The 14,933-nt window shown below is 53.7% G+C and overlaps 2 protein-coding genes and 1 pseudogene across 2 annotated transcripts; all 3 read left to right on the top strand.

Annotated features, from left to right (window-relative positions):
• Positions 1-9,534: 9,534 nt before the first annotated feature.
• On the top strand, positions 9,535-11,072 carry LOC146768951 (histone H3). The gene has a single exon (XM_085640590.1). The coding sequence runs from the start codon at positions 10,633-10,635 to the stop codon at positions 11,041-11,043; it is 411 nt and encodes a 136-aa protein (XP_085496716.1). The 5' UTR covers positions 9,535-10,632; the 3' UTR covers positions 11,044-11,072.
• A 1,495-nt stretch (positions 11,073-12,567) lies between these two features.
• On the top strand, positions 12,568-13,665 carry LOC146768950 (histone H2A type 2-C-like; annotated as a pseudogene).
• A 31-nt stretch (positions 13,666-13,696) lies between these two features.
• LOC146768949 (histone H4) lies at positions 13,697-14,294 on the top strand. Its single transcript, XM_085640597.1, has one exon. The coding sequence runs from the start codon at positions 13,738-13,740 to the stop codon at positions 14,047-14,049; it is 312 nt and encodes a 103-aa protein (XP_085496723.1). The 5' UTR covers positions 13,697-13,737; the 3' UTR covers positions 14,050-14,294.
• The last annotated feature ends 639 nt before the right edge of the window (positions 14,295-14,933 follow it).

Here is a 14,933-nt window from a genome sequence, read left to right as displayed (position 1 = left end):
TTATGGAGCTCCGCGCAGGGTGAGATTTCAGGGTTTACCCCTGGATGGAAGTGTGAACATAAAACACTTCACATACTCAGGAAAGTGTATTTAGCTGCTTTACAGTATCAGAATAAGGCCTGCAAGTCCGTGGGCCTCTTTTCAGCCTCCTGGCACCAGTTGTACTGAAACTTGTGACATTTTGCAGGTGTTAGGCATCAAGGGGATGAAGTCGCACCTTCTACCCAGGGTTATGGAGCTCCGCGCAGGGTAAGATTACAGGTTTCACCCTTGGCTGCAGGGGTGAAAACAAAACACTTCACAGACTCAGGAAAGTGTATTTAACTCCTTCACAGCATCAGAACAAGGCCTGCAAGGTCTTGGGTGTGTTTCCAGCCTCCAGGCACCAATTTACTGATACTTGTGACATTTTAAGGTGTTAAGCTGTGAGGGGATGAAGTCGCACCTTCTACCCAGGGTTATGGAGCTCCGCGCAGGGTAAGGTTTCATGTTTCACCCCTGGCTGCAGGTGTGAAAACAAAACACTTCACAGACTCAGTAAAGTGTATTTAACTCCTTCACAGCATCAGAACAAGGCCTGCAAGGTCTTGGGTGTGTTTCCAGCCTCCAGGCACCAATTTACTGATACTTGTGACATTTTAAGGTGTTAAGCTGTGAGGGGATGAAGTCGCACCTTCTACCCAGGGTTATGGAGCTCCGCGCAGGGTAAGGTTTCATGTTTCACCCCTGGCTGCAGGTGTGAAAACAAAACACTTCACAGACTCAGTAAAGTGTATTTAACTCCTTCACAGCATCAGAACAAGGCCTGCAAGGTCTTGGGTGTGTTTCCAGCCTCCAGGTACCAATTTACTGATACTTGTGACATTTGCAGGTGTTAGGCATCAAGGGGATGAAGTCGCACCTTCTACCCAGGGTTATGGAGCTCCGCGCAGGGTAAGATTACAGGTTTCACCCCTGGCTGCAGGGGTGAAAACAAAACACTTCACAGACTCAGGAAAGTGTATTTAACTCCTTCACAGCATCAGAACAAGGCCTGCAAGGTCTTGGGTGTGTTTCCAGCCTCAAGGCACCAATTTACTGATACTTGTGACATTTTAAGGTGTTAAGCTTCAAGGGGATGAAGTCGCACCTTCTACCCAGGGTTATGGAGCTCCTCGCAGGGTAAGATTTCAGGTTTCACCCCTGGCTGCAGGGGTGAAAACAAAACACTTCACAGACTCAGTAAAGTGTATTTAACTCCTTCACAGCATCAGAACAAGGCCTGCAAGGTCTTGGGTGTGTTTCCAGACTCCAGGCACCAATTTACTGATACTTGTGACATTTGCAGGTGTTAGGCATCAAGGGGATGAAGTCGCACCTTCTACCCAGGGTTATGGAGCTCCGCGCAGGGTAAGATTTCCGGTTTCACCCCTGACTGCAGGGGTGAAAACAAAACACTTCGCATACTCAGTAAAGTGCATTTCACTCCTTTACAGTATCAGAACAAGGCCTGCAAGGCCTTGGGCCTACTTCCAGCCTCCTGGCACCAATTTACTGATACTTGTGACATTTGCAGGGGTTAGGCTTCAAGGGGATGAAGTCGCACCTTCTACCCAGGGTTATGGAGCTCCGCGCAGGGTGAGATTTCAGGGTTTACCCCTGGATGGAAGTGTGAACATAAAACACTTCACATACTCAGGAAAGTGTATGTAGCTGCTTTACAGTATCAGAATAAGGCATGCAAGGCCTTGGGCCTACTTCCAGCCTCCTGGCACCAGTTTTACTGATACTTGTGACATTTGCAGGTGTTAGGCATCAAGGGGATGAAGGCGCACCTTCTACCCAGGGTCATGGAGCTCCGCGCAGGGTGAGATTTCAGGGTTCACCCCTGGCTGCAGGTGGGAAAATAAAACACTTCACATACTCAGGAAAGTGTATTTAGCTCCTTTACAGTATCAGAATGAGGCCTGCAAGGCCTTGGGCCTACTTCCAGACTCCTGGCACCAGTTTTACTGATACTTGTGACATTTGCAGGTGTTAGGCTTCAAGGGGATGAAGTCGCACCTTCTACCCAGGTTTATGGAGCTCCGCGCAGGGTAAGATTTCAGGTTTCACCCCCGGCTGCAGGTGTGAAAACAAAACACTTCACAGACTCAGTAAAGTGTATTTAACTCCTTCACAGCATCAGAACAAGGCCTGCAAGGTCTTGGGTGTGTTTCCAGCCTCCAGGCACCAATTTACTGATACTTGTGACATTTGCAGGTGTGAGGCATCATGGGGATGAAGTCGCACCTTCTACCCAGGGTTATGGAGCTCCGCGCAGGGTAAGATTTCAGGTTTCACCCCTGGCTGCAGGGGTGAAAACAAAACACTTCACAGACTCAGTAAAGTGTATTTAACTCCTTCACAGCATCAGAACAAGGCCTGCAAGGTCTTGGGTGTGTTTCCAGACTCCAGGCACCAATTTACTGATACTTGTGACATTTGCAGGTGTTAGGCATCAAGGGGATGAAGTCGCACCTTCTACCCAGGGTTATGGAGCTCCGCGCAGGGTAAGATTTCCGGTTTCACCCCTGGCTGCAGGGGTGAAAACAAAACACTTCGCATACTCAGTAAAGTGCATTTCACTCCTTTACAGTATCAGAACAAGGCCTGCAAGGCCTTGGGCCTACTTCCAGCCTCCTGGCACCAATTTACTGATACTTGTGACATTTGCAGGGGTTAGGCTTCAAGGGGATGAAGTCGCACCTTCTACCCAGGGTTATGGAGCTCCGCGCAGGGTGAGATTTCAGGGTTTACCCCTGGATGGAAGTGTGAACATAAAACACTTCACATACTCAGGAAAGTGTATGTAGCTGCTTTACAGTATCAGAATAAGGCATGCAAGGCCTTGGGCCTACTTCCAGCCTCCTGGCACCAGTTTTACTGATACTTGTGACATTTGCAGGTGTTAGGCATCAAGGGGATGAAGGCGCACCTTCTACCCAGGGTCATGGAGCTCCGCGCAGGGTGAGATTTCAGGGTTCACCCCTGGCTGCAGGTAGGAAAATAAAACACTTCACATACTCAGGAAAGTGTATTTAGCTCCTTTACAGTATCAGAATGAGGCCTGCAAGGCCTTGGGCCTACTTCCAGACTCCTGGCACCAGTTTTACTGATACTTGTGACATTTGCAGGTGTTAGGCTTCAAGGGGATGAAGTCGCACCTTCTACCCAGGTTTATGGAGCTCCGCGCAGGGTAAGATTTCAGGTTTCACCCCCGGCTGCAGGTGTGAAAACAAAACACTTCACAGACTCAGTAAAGTGTATTTAACTCCTTCACAGCATCAGAACAAGGCCTGCAAGGTCTTGGGTGTGTTTCCAGCCTCCAGGCACCAATTTACTGATACTTGTGACATTTGCAGGTGTGAGGCATCATGGGGATGAAGTCGCACCTTCTACCCAGGGTTATGGAGCTCCGCGCAGGGTAAGATTTCAGGTTTCACCCCTGGCTGCAGGGGTGAAAACAAAACACTTCACAGACTCAGTAAAGTGTATTTAACTCCTTTACAGTATCAGAATAAGGCCTGCAAGGCTGTGTGTGTGTTTCCAGCCTCCAGGCACCAATTTACTGATACTTGTGACATTTTAAGGTGTTAAGCTTCAAGGGGATGAAGTCACACCTTGTACCCAGGGTCATGGAGCTCCGCGCAGGGTAAGATTTCAGGCTTCACCCCAGGCTCGAGGAGTGAAAATAAAACACTTCACATACTCAGGAAAGTGTATTTAACTCCTTTACAGTATCAGAATAAGGCCTGCAAGGCCGTGTGTGTGTTTCCAGCATCCTGGCACTAGTTTTACTGATACTTTGTGACATTTGCAGGTTTTAGGCTTCAAGGGGATGAAGTCGCACCTTCTACCCAGGTTTATGGAGCTCCGCGCAGGGTAAGATTTCAGGGTTCACCCCAGGCTTGAGCTGAGAAAATAAAACACTTCACATTCTCAGGAAAGTGTTTTTATCTCCTTTCCAGTATCAGAATAGGGCCTGCAAGGCCTTGGGCCTACTTCCAGCCTCCTGGCACCAGTTTTTCTGATACTTGTGACATTTGCAGGTGTTAGGCTTCAAGGGGATGAAGTCGCGCCTTCTACCCAGGGTCATGGAGCTCCGCGCAGGGTAAGATTTCAGGTTTCACCCCTGGCTGCAGGGGTGAAAACAAAACACTTCACAGACTCAGTAAAGTGTATTTAACTCCTTCACAGCATCAGAACAAGGCCTGCAAGGCCTTGGGTGTGTTTCCAGCCTCCAGGCACCAATTTACTGATACTTGTGACATTTGCAGGTGTTAGGCATCAAGGGGATGAAGTCGCACCTTCTACCCAGGGTTATGGAGCTCCGCGCAGGGTAAGATTTCAGGTTTCACCCCTGGCTGCAGGGGTGAAAACAAAACACTTCGCATACTCAGTAAAGTGCATTTCACTCCTTTACAGTATCAGAACAAGGCCTGCAAGGCCTTGGGCCTACTTCCAGCCTCCTGGCACCAATTTACTGATACTTGTGACATTTGCAGGGGTTAGGCTTCAAGGGGATGAAGCCGCACCTTCTACCCAGGGTTATGGAGCTCCGCGCAGAGTGAGATTTCAGGGTTTACCCCTGGATGGAAGTGTGAACATAAAACACTTCACATACTCAGGAAAGTGTATGTAGCTGCTTTACAGTATCAGAATAAGGCATGCAAGGCCTTGGGCCTACTTCCAGCCTCCTGGCACCAGTTTTACTGATACTTGTGACATTTGCAGGTGTTAGGCATCAAGGGGATGAAGTCGCACCTTCTACCCAGGGTCATGGAGCTCCGCGCAGGGTGAGATTTCAGGGTTCACCCCTGGCTGCAGGTGGGAAAATAAAACACTTCACATACTCAGGAAAGTGTATTTAGCTCCTTTACAGTATCAGAATGAGGCCTGCAAGGCCTTGGGCCTACTTCCAGACTCCTGGCACCAGTTTTACTGATACTTGTGACATTTGCAGGGGTTAGGCTTCAAGGGGATGAAGTCGCACCTTCTACCCAGGGTTATGGAGCTCCGCGCAGGGTGAGATTTCAGGGTTTACCCCTGGATGGAAGTGTGAAAATAAAACACTTCACATACTCAGGAAAGTGTATTAGGTGCTTTACAGTATCAGAATAAGGCCTGCAAGGCCTTGGGCCTACTTCCAGCCTCCTGGCACCAGTTTACTGATACTTGTGACATTTGCAGGGGTTAGGCTTCAAGGGGATGAAGTCGCACCTTCTACCCAGGGTTATGGAGCTCCGCGCAGGGTGAGATTTCAGGGTTTACCCCTGGATGGAAGTGTGAACATAAAACACTTCACATACTCAGGAAAGTGTATGTAGCTGCTTTACAGTATCAGAATAAGGCATGCAAGGCCTTGGGCCTACTTCCAGCCTCCTGGCACCAGTTTTACTGATACTTGTGACATTTGCAGGTGTTAGGCATCAAGGGGATGAAGTCGCACCTTCTACCCAGGGTCATGGAGCTCCGCGCAGGGTGAGATTTCAGGGTTCACCCCTGGCTGCAGGTGGGAAAATAAAACACTTCACATACTCAGGAAAGTGTATTTAGCTCCTTTACAGTATCAGAATGAGGCCTGCAAGGCCTTGGGCCTACTTCCAGACTCCTGGCACCAGTTTTACTGATACTTGTGACATTTGCAGGTGTTAGGCTTCAAGGGGATGAAGTCGCACCTTCTACCCAGGTTTATGGAGCTCCGCGCAGGGTAAGATTTCAGGTTTCACCCCCGGCTGCAGGTGTGAAAACAAAACACTTCACAGACTCAGTAAAGTGTATTTAACTCCTTCACAGCATCAAAACAAGGCCTGCAAGGTCTTGGGTGTGTTTCCAGCCTCCAGGCACCAATTTACTGATACTTGTGACATTTGCAGGTGTGAGGCATCATGGGGATGAAGTCGCACCTTCTACCCAGGGTTATGGAGCTCCGCGCAGGGTGAGATTTCAGGGTTCACCCCTGGATGGAAGTGTGAACATAAAACACTTCACATACTCAGGAAAGAGTATTTAGCTGCTTTACAGTATCAGAATAAGGCCTGCAAGGCCTTGGGACTACTTCCAGCCTCCTGGCACCAGTTTTACTGATACTTGTGACATTTGCAGGTGTTAGGCTTCAAGGGGATGAAGTCGCACCTTCTACCCAGGGTCATGGAGCTCCACGCAGGGTAAGATTTCAGGCTTCGCCCCAGGCTGGAGGAGTGAAAATAAAACACATCACATACTCAGGAAAGTGTATTTAACTCCTTTACAGTATCAGAATAAGGCCTGCAAGGCCTTGGGCCTACATCCAGCCTCCTGGCACCAGTTTTACTGATACTTGTGACATTTGTAGTTGTTAGGCTTCAAGGGGATGAAGTCGCGCCTTCTACCCAGGGTCATGGAGCTCCGCGCAGGGTAAGATTTCAGGTTTCACCCCTGGCTGCAGGGGTGAAAACAAAACACTTCACAGACTCAGTAAAGTGTATTTAACTCCTTCACAGCATCAGAACAAGGCCTGCAAGGCCTTGGGTGTGTTTCCAGCCTCCAGGCACCAATTTACTGATACTTGTGACATTTGCAGGTGTTAGGCATCAAGGGGATGAAGTCGCACCTTCTACCCAGGGTTATGGAGCTCCGCGCAGGGTAAGATTTCAGGTTTCACCCCTGGCTGCAGGGGTGAAAACAAAACACTTCGCATACTCAGTAAAGTGCATTTCACTCCTTTACAGTATCAGAACAAGGCCTGCAAGGCCTTGGGCCTACTTCCAGCCTCCTGGCACCAATTTACTGATACTTGTGACATTTGCAGGGGTTAGGCTTCAAGGGGATGAAGCCGCACCTTCTACCCAGGGTTATGGAGCTCCGCGCAGAGTGAGATTTCAGGGTTTACCCCAGGCTGGAGGAGTGAAAATAAAACACTTCACATACTCAGGAAAGTGTATTTATCTCCTTTACAGTATCAGAATAAGGCCTGCAAGTCCTTGGGCCTACTTCGAGCCTCCTGGCACCAGTTTTACTGATACTTGTGACATTTGCAGGTGTTAGGCTTCAAGGGGATGAAGTTGCACCTTCTACCCAGGGTCATGGAGCTCCGCGCAGGGTGAGATTTCAGGGTTCACCCCAGGCTTGAGGTGTGACAATAAAACACTTCACATACTCCGGAAAGTGTAATTAACTCCTTTACCGTATCAGAATAAGGCCTGCAAGGCCTTGGGCCTACTTCCAGCCTCCAGGCACCAGTATTACTGATACTTTGTGACATTTTAAGGTGTTAAGCTTCAAGGGGATGAAGTCACACCTTGTACCCAGTGTCATGGAGCTCCGCGCAGGGTAAGATTTCAGGCTTCACCCCAGGCTGGAGGAGTGAAAATAAAACACTTCACATACTCAGGAAAGTGTATTTAACTCCTTTACAGTATCAGAATAAGGCCTGCAAGGCCTTGGGCCTACTTCCAGCCTCCAGGCACCAGTATTACTGATACTTTGTGACATTTTAAGGTGTTAGGCTTCAAGGGGATGAAGTCGCACCTTGTACCCAGGGTCATGGAGCTCCGCGCAGGGTACGATTTCAGGTTTGGAGGTGTGAACTCCGTTACAGTATCAGAACAAGACCTGCATGGCCTTGGGTGTGTTTCTAGCCTCCAGGCACCAGTTTTACTGATACTTTGTGACCTTTGGAGGAGATAAGCTTCAAGGGGACGTAGTTGCACCTTCTACCCAGGGTTATGGAGCTATGCGCAGGGTGAGATTTCAGGGTTCACCCCTGGCTGGAGGTGTGACTATGTGGATTGTTTTGTTTTCACACCTCCAGCCAGGGGTGAACCCTGAAATCTCACCCTGCGCGGAGCTCCATAACCCTGGGTAGAAGGTGCGACTTCATCCCCTTGAAGCTGTAAACCTCCAAATGTCACAAATATTACTAAAACATGTACCTGGAAGCTAGGGATGGGCCGGAGATCCTGAAGGCCAAGATCTGATACTGTGAATGGTGTTCATGTGCGTTCTGGACTTTGTGAAGTGTTTTGTTTTCTTCCCCTACCTCCATCCAAATTAGCAGCAGGCCTCGATCAGGCTACAGTGCGCAGAATATGATTTCTGGTCTCAGGTCTCCCTCGTGACATACCATTGGATTCAGGAGTGGTCCCCACTCCAGCGATAGGGCTCAGTAGAACAGTGGTAGTCACAGGCCTCACTCTGTACTGTACTATTCAGTTCCGCAGTGGGCCTCCCCGGTCATAGGCTCAGCGTCTGACATACAGTAACTCACTCTGTCTACAGATGTCACCTCAGAGGTACACCTAGCTCCAGCTGTAAAAATCAGCTCAGCAGAGTGCCTCCATGCCGGTACTGGGGTCACCATTTCAGGTGCATTCACACCCTCTGCTCTCACTTGGGGTGTCTTAAAACATGTAGGCCTAACTCGGCCGCCTTCCTTCATTGTGTCACTGTGTATTTATTGTATTGAGTCTGCACCCGCCTCCTCTGGCTCGGCGCTCGGCAGTGAATGCTCTCTGCCTGCATGTGAAGCTGCCAGCACACGGCCGCCTGGTGATGCGTGCGAGGCTGGAGCCAGGGCCGTGCCCCGCTGCTTGTAAGCCCCGAGCCGAGGGTGCCACAGCCGAGGGTGCAGGCGCGCGGGGAGGGCCCCCTGGCCCCCGTGCCAGGGGCTCCCTGGCATTGTTTCCACCCCGCGCTCGGCCGGCGGAGCCCTGTGTTACTTCGGCCCGTTCCAGAACGCGCTCCCCGCGGCCCCCGCAGCCCCACTGTGACGCCACAGGGCCCGCTCCCTGCAGGAGCCCCCTCCCTCCCGCGGGCCGCCGCTCCCGGCCGCAGGAGTCGAGAGAGGACCGGGGAAAAGGGGTCCGGAGCCCGGGATTTCAGGCATGGAGGCGCCCGCCGTCGGGGGAGCGCCGAGTCTCCCCGCGGATCACAAGCCAGGGATGAGGGGTGGATCCGAAACGGGGGCAGGCCCGGGAGAGGGCCGAAGCTGGGCTCCTGGTCATGTATGCGTGGAAGCGCGTGTTTAACTGATTGTGTTTTAAAACGTGGATAATCCGAAGGTAGGAAACACAAAAGTCAGCTGGGAGCAAAGAGCCGAGTGTGCCTCGCACAGCCCTGTCTGCTCGGGACCAATCAGAGGCCGGCTCCTCCCTGTATATATTCACGGGGCTCGGGTTTGGGAGGGACATTTCTGTTCAGTGACAGCGCCCGCGCCGAGACTCGCATTACAATGGCCGAAACCGCTCCAGCCGCCGCGGCGCCTCCCGCTGAGGTCGCCCCCAAGAAAAAGCAGCAGAAGAAGACAGCGGGGGCCTCCAAGGCCAAGAAGCCTTCCGGCCCCAGCGTGGCCGATCTGATCCTGAAGGTGGTGACCGCCTCTGCCGAGAGGAAGGGAGTCTCCCTGTCGGCCATGAAGAAGGGGCTGGTCGCCGAGGGCTACGATGTGGACAAGAACAAGAGCCGGGTCAAGGCCTCCCTCAAGAGCCTGGTCAGCAAAGGCGCCCTGGCCCAGCTGAAGGGCACCGGGGCCTCCGGATCCTTCAAGGTGAACAAGAAGCAGCTGGAGGGCAAGAAGGCGGCCAAGAAGGCGGCCGCCAAGACCAAGAAACCAGCGGCCAAGAAAGCTGCCCCTGCCGCCAAGAAGCCCAAAAAGGCTCCCGCGGGGGTCAAGAAGAGCCCGAAGAAGGTCAAGAAGCCTGCGGCAGCAAAGAGCCCCAAGAAGCCCAAGGCTGCCCCCGCCAAGAAGGCTGCCAAGAGCCCAGCGAAAGCCAAGGCGGCGAAGCCCAAAGTGGCCAAGAAAAGCCCTGCCAAGGTAGTCAAACCCAAGGCAGCCAAGCCCAAAGCAGCCAAGCCCAAGAAGGCAGCGCCCAAGAAGAAGTAAGGGCTTGCACCAAGACACTGCAAACACAACGGCTCTTTTAAGAGCCATCCACCCGGTCCAGAAGAGAGCTTGTTCGTCCCCACCCTTGCACCCCGCGTGCACACTTCTCTATAATAATAAACGGCACAGTAAATCCATAGCGCACCTTTCCGCACGCGAGTGCCGTGTGTGATCTTGGTCATGTAAACGGCTCTTTTGGTGCTGCGTGGATTGAAATCTGTGTACCAAATAAAGAAGGGGGTCTGGGAGTTTATTAGACCTCCGTTTATAATAAATGTGAAATAACGTGTGCCTTGGTGCTTTCACTGTATCCGGGCAGATTCGAAGTGGTGTCTGCATAAAGCAGACGATTGTGAACGTGAAATCGAGCGCAGTTAACGGCGGCGTGTTCCAGGGTGACCAAGGGCAGTACACTTATAAAATCCTGGGCTCCTCGCCCAGTTGACCGGGGGCGAGTGGTTCGTGTGACTATGGATGGACACGGAGACAAAGGCTGACCCAAGCGCGGGCTACGGCTCCAACGTACATCATCCAATCGGAGGGTGTCTTTTTCTCCACAGCTCATTGGAGAGACAGGCTGCAGCCTCCGGTTCATTGGCCAATCATTGCACACCGCGGGCTATTTTCAAACGTGGGGCGGTCGCTTCAGCCAACCAGAGCAGCCCTCCGTCTTCGAGTGCATAAATAGGGCTCTTGCCTGCTTGAACTCCATTCTTCCTCGCTTGTCGCTGAGAGAGACCGCTCCCGCCATGGCCCGCACCAAGCAGACAGCCCGCAAGTCCACCGGCGGCAAAGCGCCTCGCAAGCAGCTGGCCACCAAGGCTGCCCGCAAGAGCGCGCCTGCCACCGGCGGCGTCAAGAAGCCTCACCGCTACCGACCCGGCACTGTGGCTCTCCGCGAGATCCGCCGCTACCAGAAGTCCACCGAGCTCCTCATCCGCAAGCTGCCCTTCCAGCGCTTGGTGAGGGAGATCGCCCAGGACTTCAAGACCGACCTGCGCTTCCAGAGCTCCGCCGTCATGGCCCTGCAAGAGGCCAGCGAGGCCTACCTGGTGGGGCTCTTCGAGGACACCAACCTGTGCGCCATCCACGCCAAGAGGGTGACCATCATGCCCAAGGACATCCAGCTGGCCCGTCGTATCCGAGGCGAGAGGGCCTAAGGAGACACGCCGACCCGAACAACCACCACAACGGCTCTTTTAAGGGCCACCACCCTGTCACCTACGAGCTTCTCTTATCTGCCATGGCATGTTCTACAGGTTAGGGTGGGTGGGCTGGCTGAGAGTACCACGAGTACTGGGTAACATACCGGCACTGGGTGACCAGAGCACTCCGTGTTCACAGTGCACAATCGCATCTTCAATGTGTCCATCGTTTAATAAAGAGCTTTGTTTGGGTGGAGGGTTGTGTTGGGATCCGCTGGTCACAAGCCAGCGCTGTGGGGCATCTGTGCTCCCGGTACATCGGGTTCATGTGTCCGATTTCGGGAGCGCTTGCCCAGGGGCGGATTATTGCCGTTGCCCTTGGTCTTAAAGTACAAACACAACGTGACACCCGCACACACTAAAACTGGTCGCCGAAAACAATAAGCCCGTGGGCTCATTTAACGTCATCGTTACATTACAGTGCTTATGTGACACTTGGTACCAAAGAGAGGGCTCATTCATATAAACAGGTTTATTTAAACAGGCAAAACGGGTTGCCTGCTCCATCGTCCCTCGCTCATTTAACGTCATCGTTACATTACAGTGCTTACGTGAGACTTGGTCCCAAAGAGAGGGCTCATTCATATAAACATGTTTATTAAAAACGGGTTGCCTGCTCCATCGTCCCTCGGTCTGCAGCAAGACCCGTGAGAGCGGGTCTTGTGCGCTCAACATTACCTTTTAAAACACTTATTTCTCCGGTCATAATAGAAGCACATTAGCTCTTAGGGGAGGACGTGGTTGGCCCTTAAAAGAGCCGTTGTGTTAGTTGGGGATGCGCCTCGAAGCCTTACTTGGCGCTGGTGTACTTGGTGACGGCCTTGGTGCCCTCCGACACGGCGTGCTTGGCCAGCTCTCCGGGCAGCAGCAGACGCACTGCGGTCTGGATCTCCCGGGAGGTGATGGTGCGCCGCGAGTTGTAGTGGGCCAGGCGGGAAGCCTCCCCGGCGATGCGCTCGAAGATGTCGTTCACGAAGGAGTTCATGATGCCCATGGCCTTAGAGGAGATGCCGGTGTCCGGGTGCACCTGCTTCATCACTTTGTAAATGTAGATTGCATAGCTTTCCTTCCTGCTCCTCTTGCGCTTCTTCCCGTCCTTCTTGGGCGGCTTGGAGAGCGCTTTCTTGGAGCCCTTCTTGGGAGCCGGCGCGGACTTGGCTGGTTCAGGCATGGTCGACAATCTGCACCGCTTCCTGTGGAGCCGAGAGAAATAAGGCCAGGCGAGCCCGGCACTTGTATTTATAGGCTGGGCGTGTAAAGTAGCTGCTTCTCTGCTCTCCCTTCTCATTGGCAGGCAAAGGCAAGCCCCCCACCTCCTAGTGTACTGCGGTTCTGGGTCTCTGATTGGTGAAACAGAAGCCCTCCTCCCTCCAATGAGAAGTACTATCAGCGCCTAGCTGTCAACCAATCAGACGCACCCGAAGTCTTTATATCGCCGGAGTCGAGCCGAACAGCAGTACTAATCTCTCTGTTGTGTGAGTGAGCCCCTGCATCGATCGCCATGTCTGGACGCGGAAAGCAAGGAGGAAAGGCCCGCGCTAAGGCCAAGACACGCTCTTCCAGAGCCGGGCTCCAGTTCCCCGTGGGCCGTGTGCACAGGTTACTCCGGAAGGGAAGCTACGCCGAGAGGGTGGGCGCCGGTGCCCCCCGTCTATTTGGCTGCAGTCCTGGAGTACCTGACCGCTGAGATCCTGGAGCTGGCCGGCAACGCTGCCCGTGACAACAAGAAGACCCGCATCATCCCCAGACACCTCCAGCTGGCCATCCGCAACGACGAGGAGCTGAATAAGCTGCTGGGCCGAGTCACCATCGCCCAGGGAGGAGTCCTGCCCAACATCCAGGCCGTGCTGCTGCCCAAGAAAACCGAGAGCCACAAGGCAGGGGGCAAAGCAAGCAAGTAAAGGCCCGCAGACCACCGTGGAAACACACCCTAAACACAAAGGCTCTTTTCAGGGCCAACCACAGACTCCATCAAAGAGCGTATCCGTGCCAAGGTGTTACTCTGGCAGGCTTCATAGTCGCGGCAGCGCCCGCACCGTCGCTACATAGGAGGGATGCCCAAGCCCTCGGACGGACACATAAATGCTGCCCCCGTCCCAAAACCGAGCTTGAGGCCGACGAGAATAATCTTTTTGTAAAAATAAATAAATACGTGTTTATAGGGGCAGTTTACAGACTTGCCACGACCGGGCCTGACCTGTGGACAGTGTTACGGGGTTGCGGGCGGCCGCACACAGCGGGGTGGTGCCGGTGAGGCCGTTAATGTGTTGGCTCCATTAAAACATTTCAGAGCCTGCTGTTCATAGTGGGAGCGGGCACCGAGCGCCAGGGTTAGGCGGGCCGCGGTGATGAGTGGGGGCCGGGAAGGGAGGCGTGTGTGTGTGCTTGACTGTGATCCGTGCCCCGGCGGCAGCTGCTGAGCCCACGACAAAGAGGCGGCTGGGAGCGCGCTCTTTTTCAAACGGCAACGGCCGCTCCAGCCCCCCGCTCCCTGCAGAGGGCGGTCCAGGGGCGGGCTCCCCCTCGCCTTCCGTTGAGTCACGTGGGCCGCTTGGAGCGCCCTAGCCGGTCCGCCGCAGCTCCTCCATATAAGCAGCCGTCGCTGGCTGTTTCCTCATTTCTGCTCAGTCACAGTACCGACAGGACAACATGTCTGGACGCGGCAAAGGAGGGAAGGGGCTCGGCAAAGGCGGCGCCAAGAGGCACCGCAAGGTGCTCCGGGACAACATCCAGGGCATCACCAAGCCGGCCATTCGCCGCCTGGCGCGCCGTGGCGGGGTCAAGCGCATCTCCGGCCTCATCTACGAGGAGACCCGCGGGGTGCTGAAGGTTTTCCTGGAGAATGTGATCCGGGACGCCGTCACCTACACCGAGCACGCCAAGAGGAAGACCGTCACCGCCATGGATGTCGTTTACGCCCTGAAGCGCCAGGGCCGCACCCTCTACGGATTCGGCGGTTAAACTCTCGACTTGCCCACGGAAAGAAAGAGAAAAAAAAACACCAACCCAAAGGCTCTTTTAAGAGCCGACCACGATGTCATGGGAGAGCTGTATCTATGCACTAGGGATCCCGCAGGGCAGGCCTGCTTTGTAGGCCCACAGCCGGTCGGGTGAGGGGGGCATTTCTCCGAAACCGCCATGCAAGGCACTGTCCTGGGGCCAGGGCACCTTCCTGGAGCCCCGCGTCCATCCTAGTCCCGCCCACGGGGCCCGCTGTCCTGAAGCCACCTAAGGCGGGTATAGCCCGGCCCAGGGGCCCGCCATTCTGGAGCTCTGTACTTGGGACCTAAGGCGGGTATAGCCCGGCCCGGGGGCCCGCCATCCTGGAGCCCTGGACTGGGGACCCATGGCGAGTTTGGCCCGGCCCAGGGCCGGTCATTTCCCTCGACTATTAAGCCCCCACGTAGTGGGGGCTTACAGAACACGAATGAGGGACAAAGGTTCGAGCTAGCGGCGGCGGCCGCGCGGCCGGCCATCTGGTCGCCGATTTGCGCGACCAGATGGCCCACGGAGCTGCGCGACCAGATGGCCGGGCGGCGGAACGGCCGCGCTACCTCTAACTTTTGTCTCTCGCTCGGGCGCTGTAAGCCCCCACTTCGTGGGGGCTTAATAGTCGGTAAAATAGAGCGTTCCCATGCAGGCCCATGGGGTGTGCGATCCTCATTTTTTTTTGTGACCGATTTCGGGACTCTAAGCACCTGTTTTAGTGCTTTTTTTTTTTTATTATTGTTTTGTTGACATTTTGGTTCAAGGGGACCACGGCACTACTTCTACCCGGGGCAATGGAGCTCCACTTCGGGTAACATTTCAGGTTTTCCCCCTCAGCTGGAGATGGGCCCCCAAAA

The sequence above is a fragment of the Triturus cristatus genome, unplaced genomic scaffold, assembly GCF_964204655.1.
Source record: "Triturus cristatus unplaced genomic scaffold, aTriCri1.1 SCAFFOLD_292, whole genome shotgun sequence".
NCBI lineage: Eukaryota > Metazoa > Chordata > Amphibia > Caudata > Salamandridae > Triturus > Triturus cristatus.
This window is presented reverse-complemented; position numbering and strand designations above follow the sequence as displayed.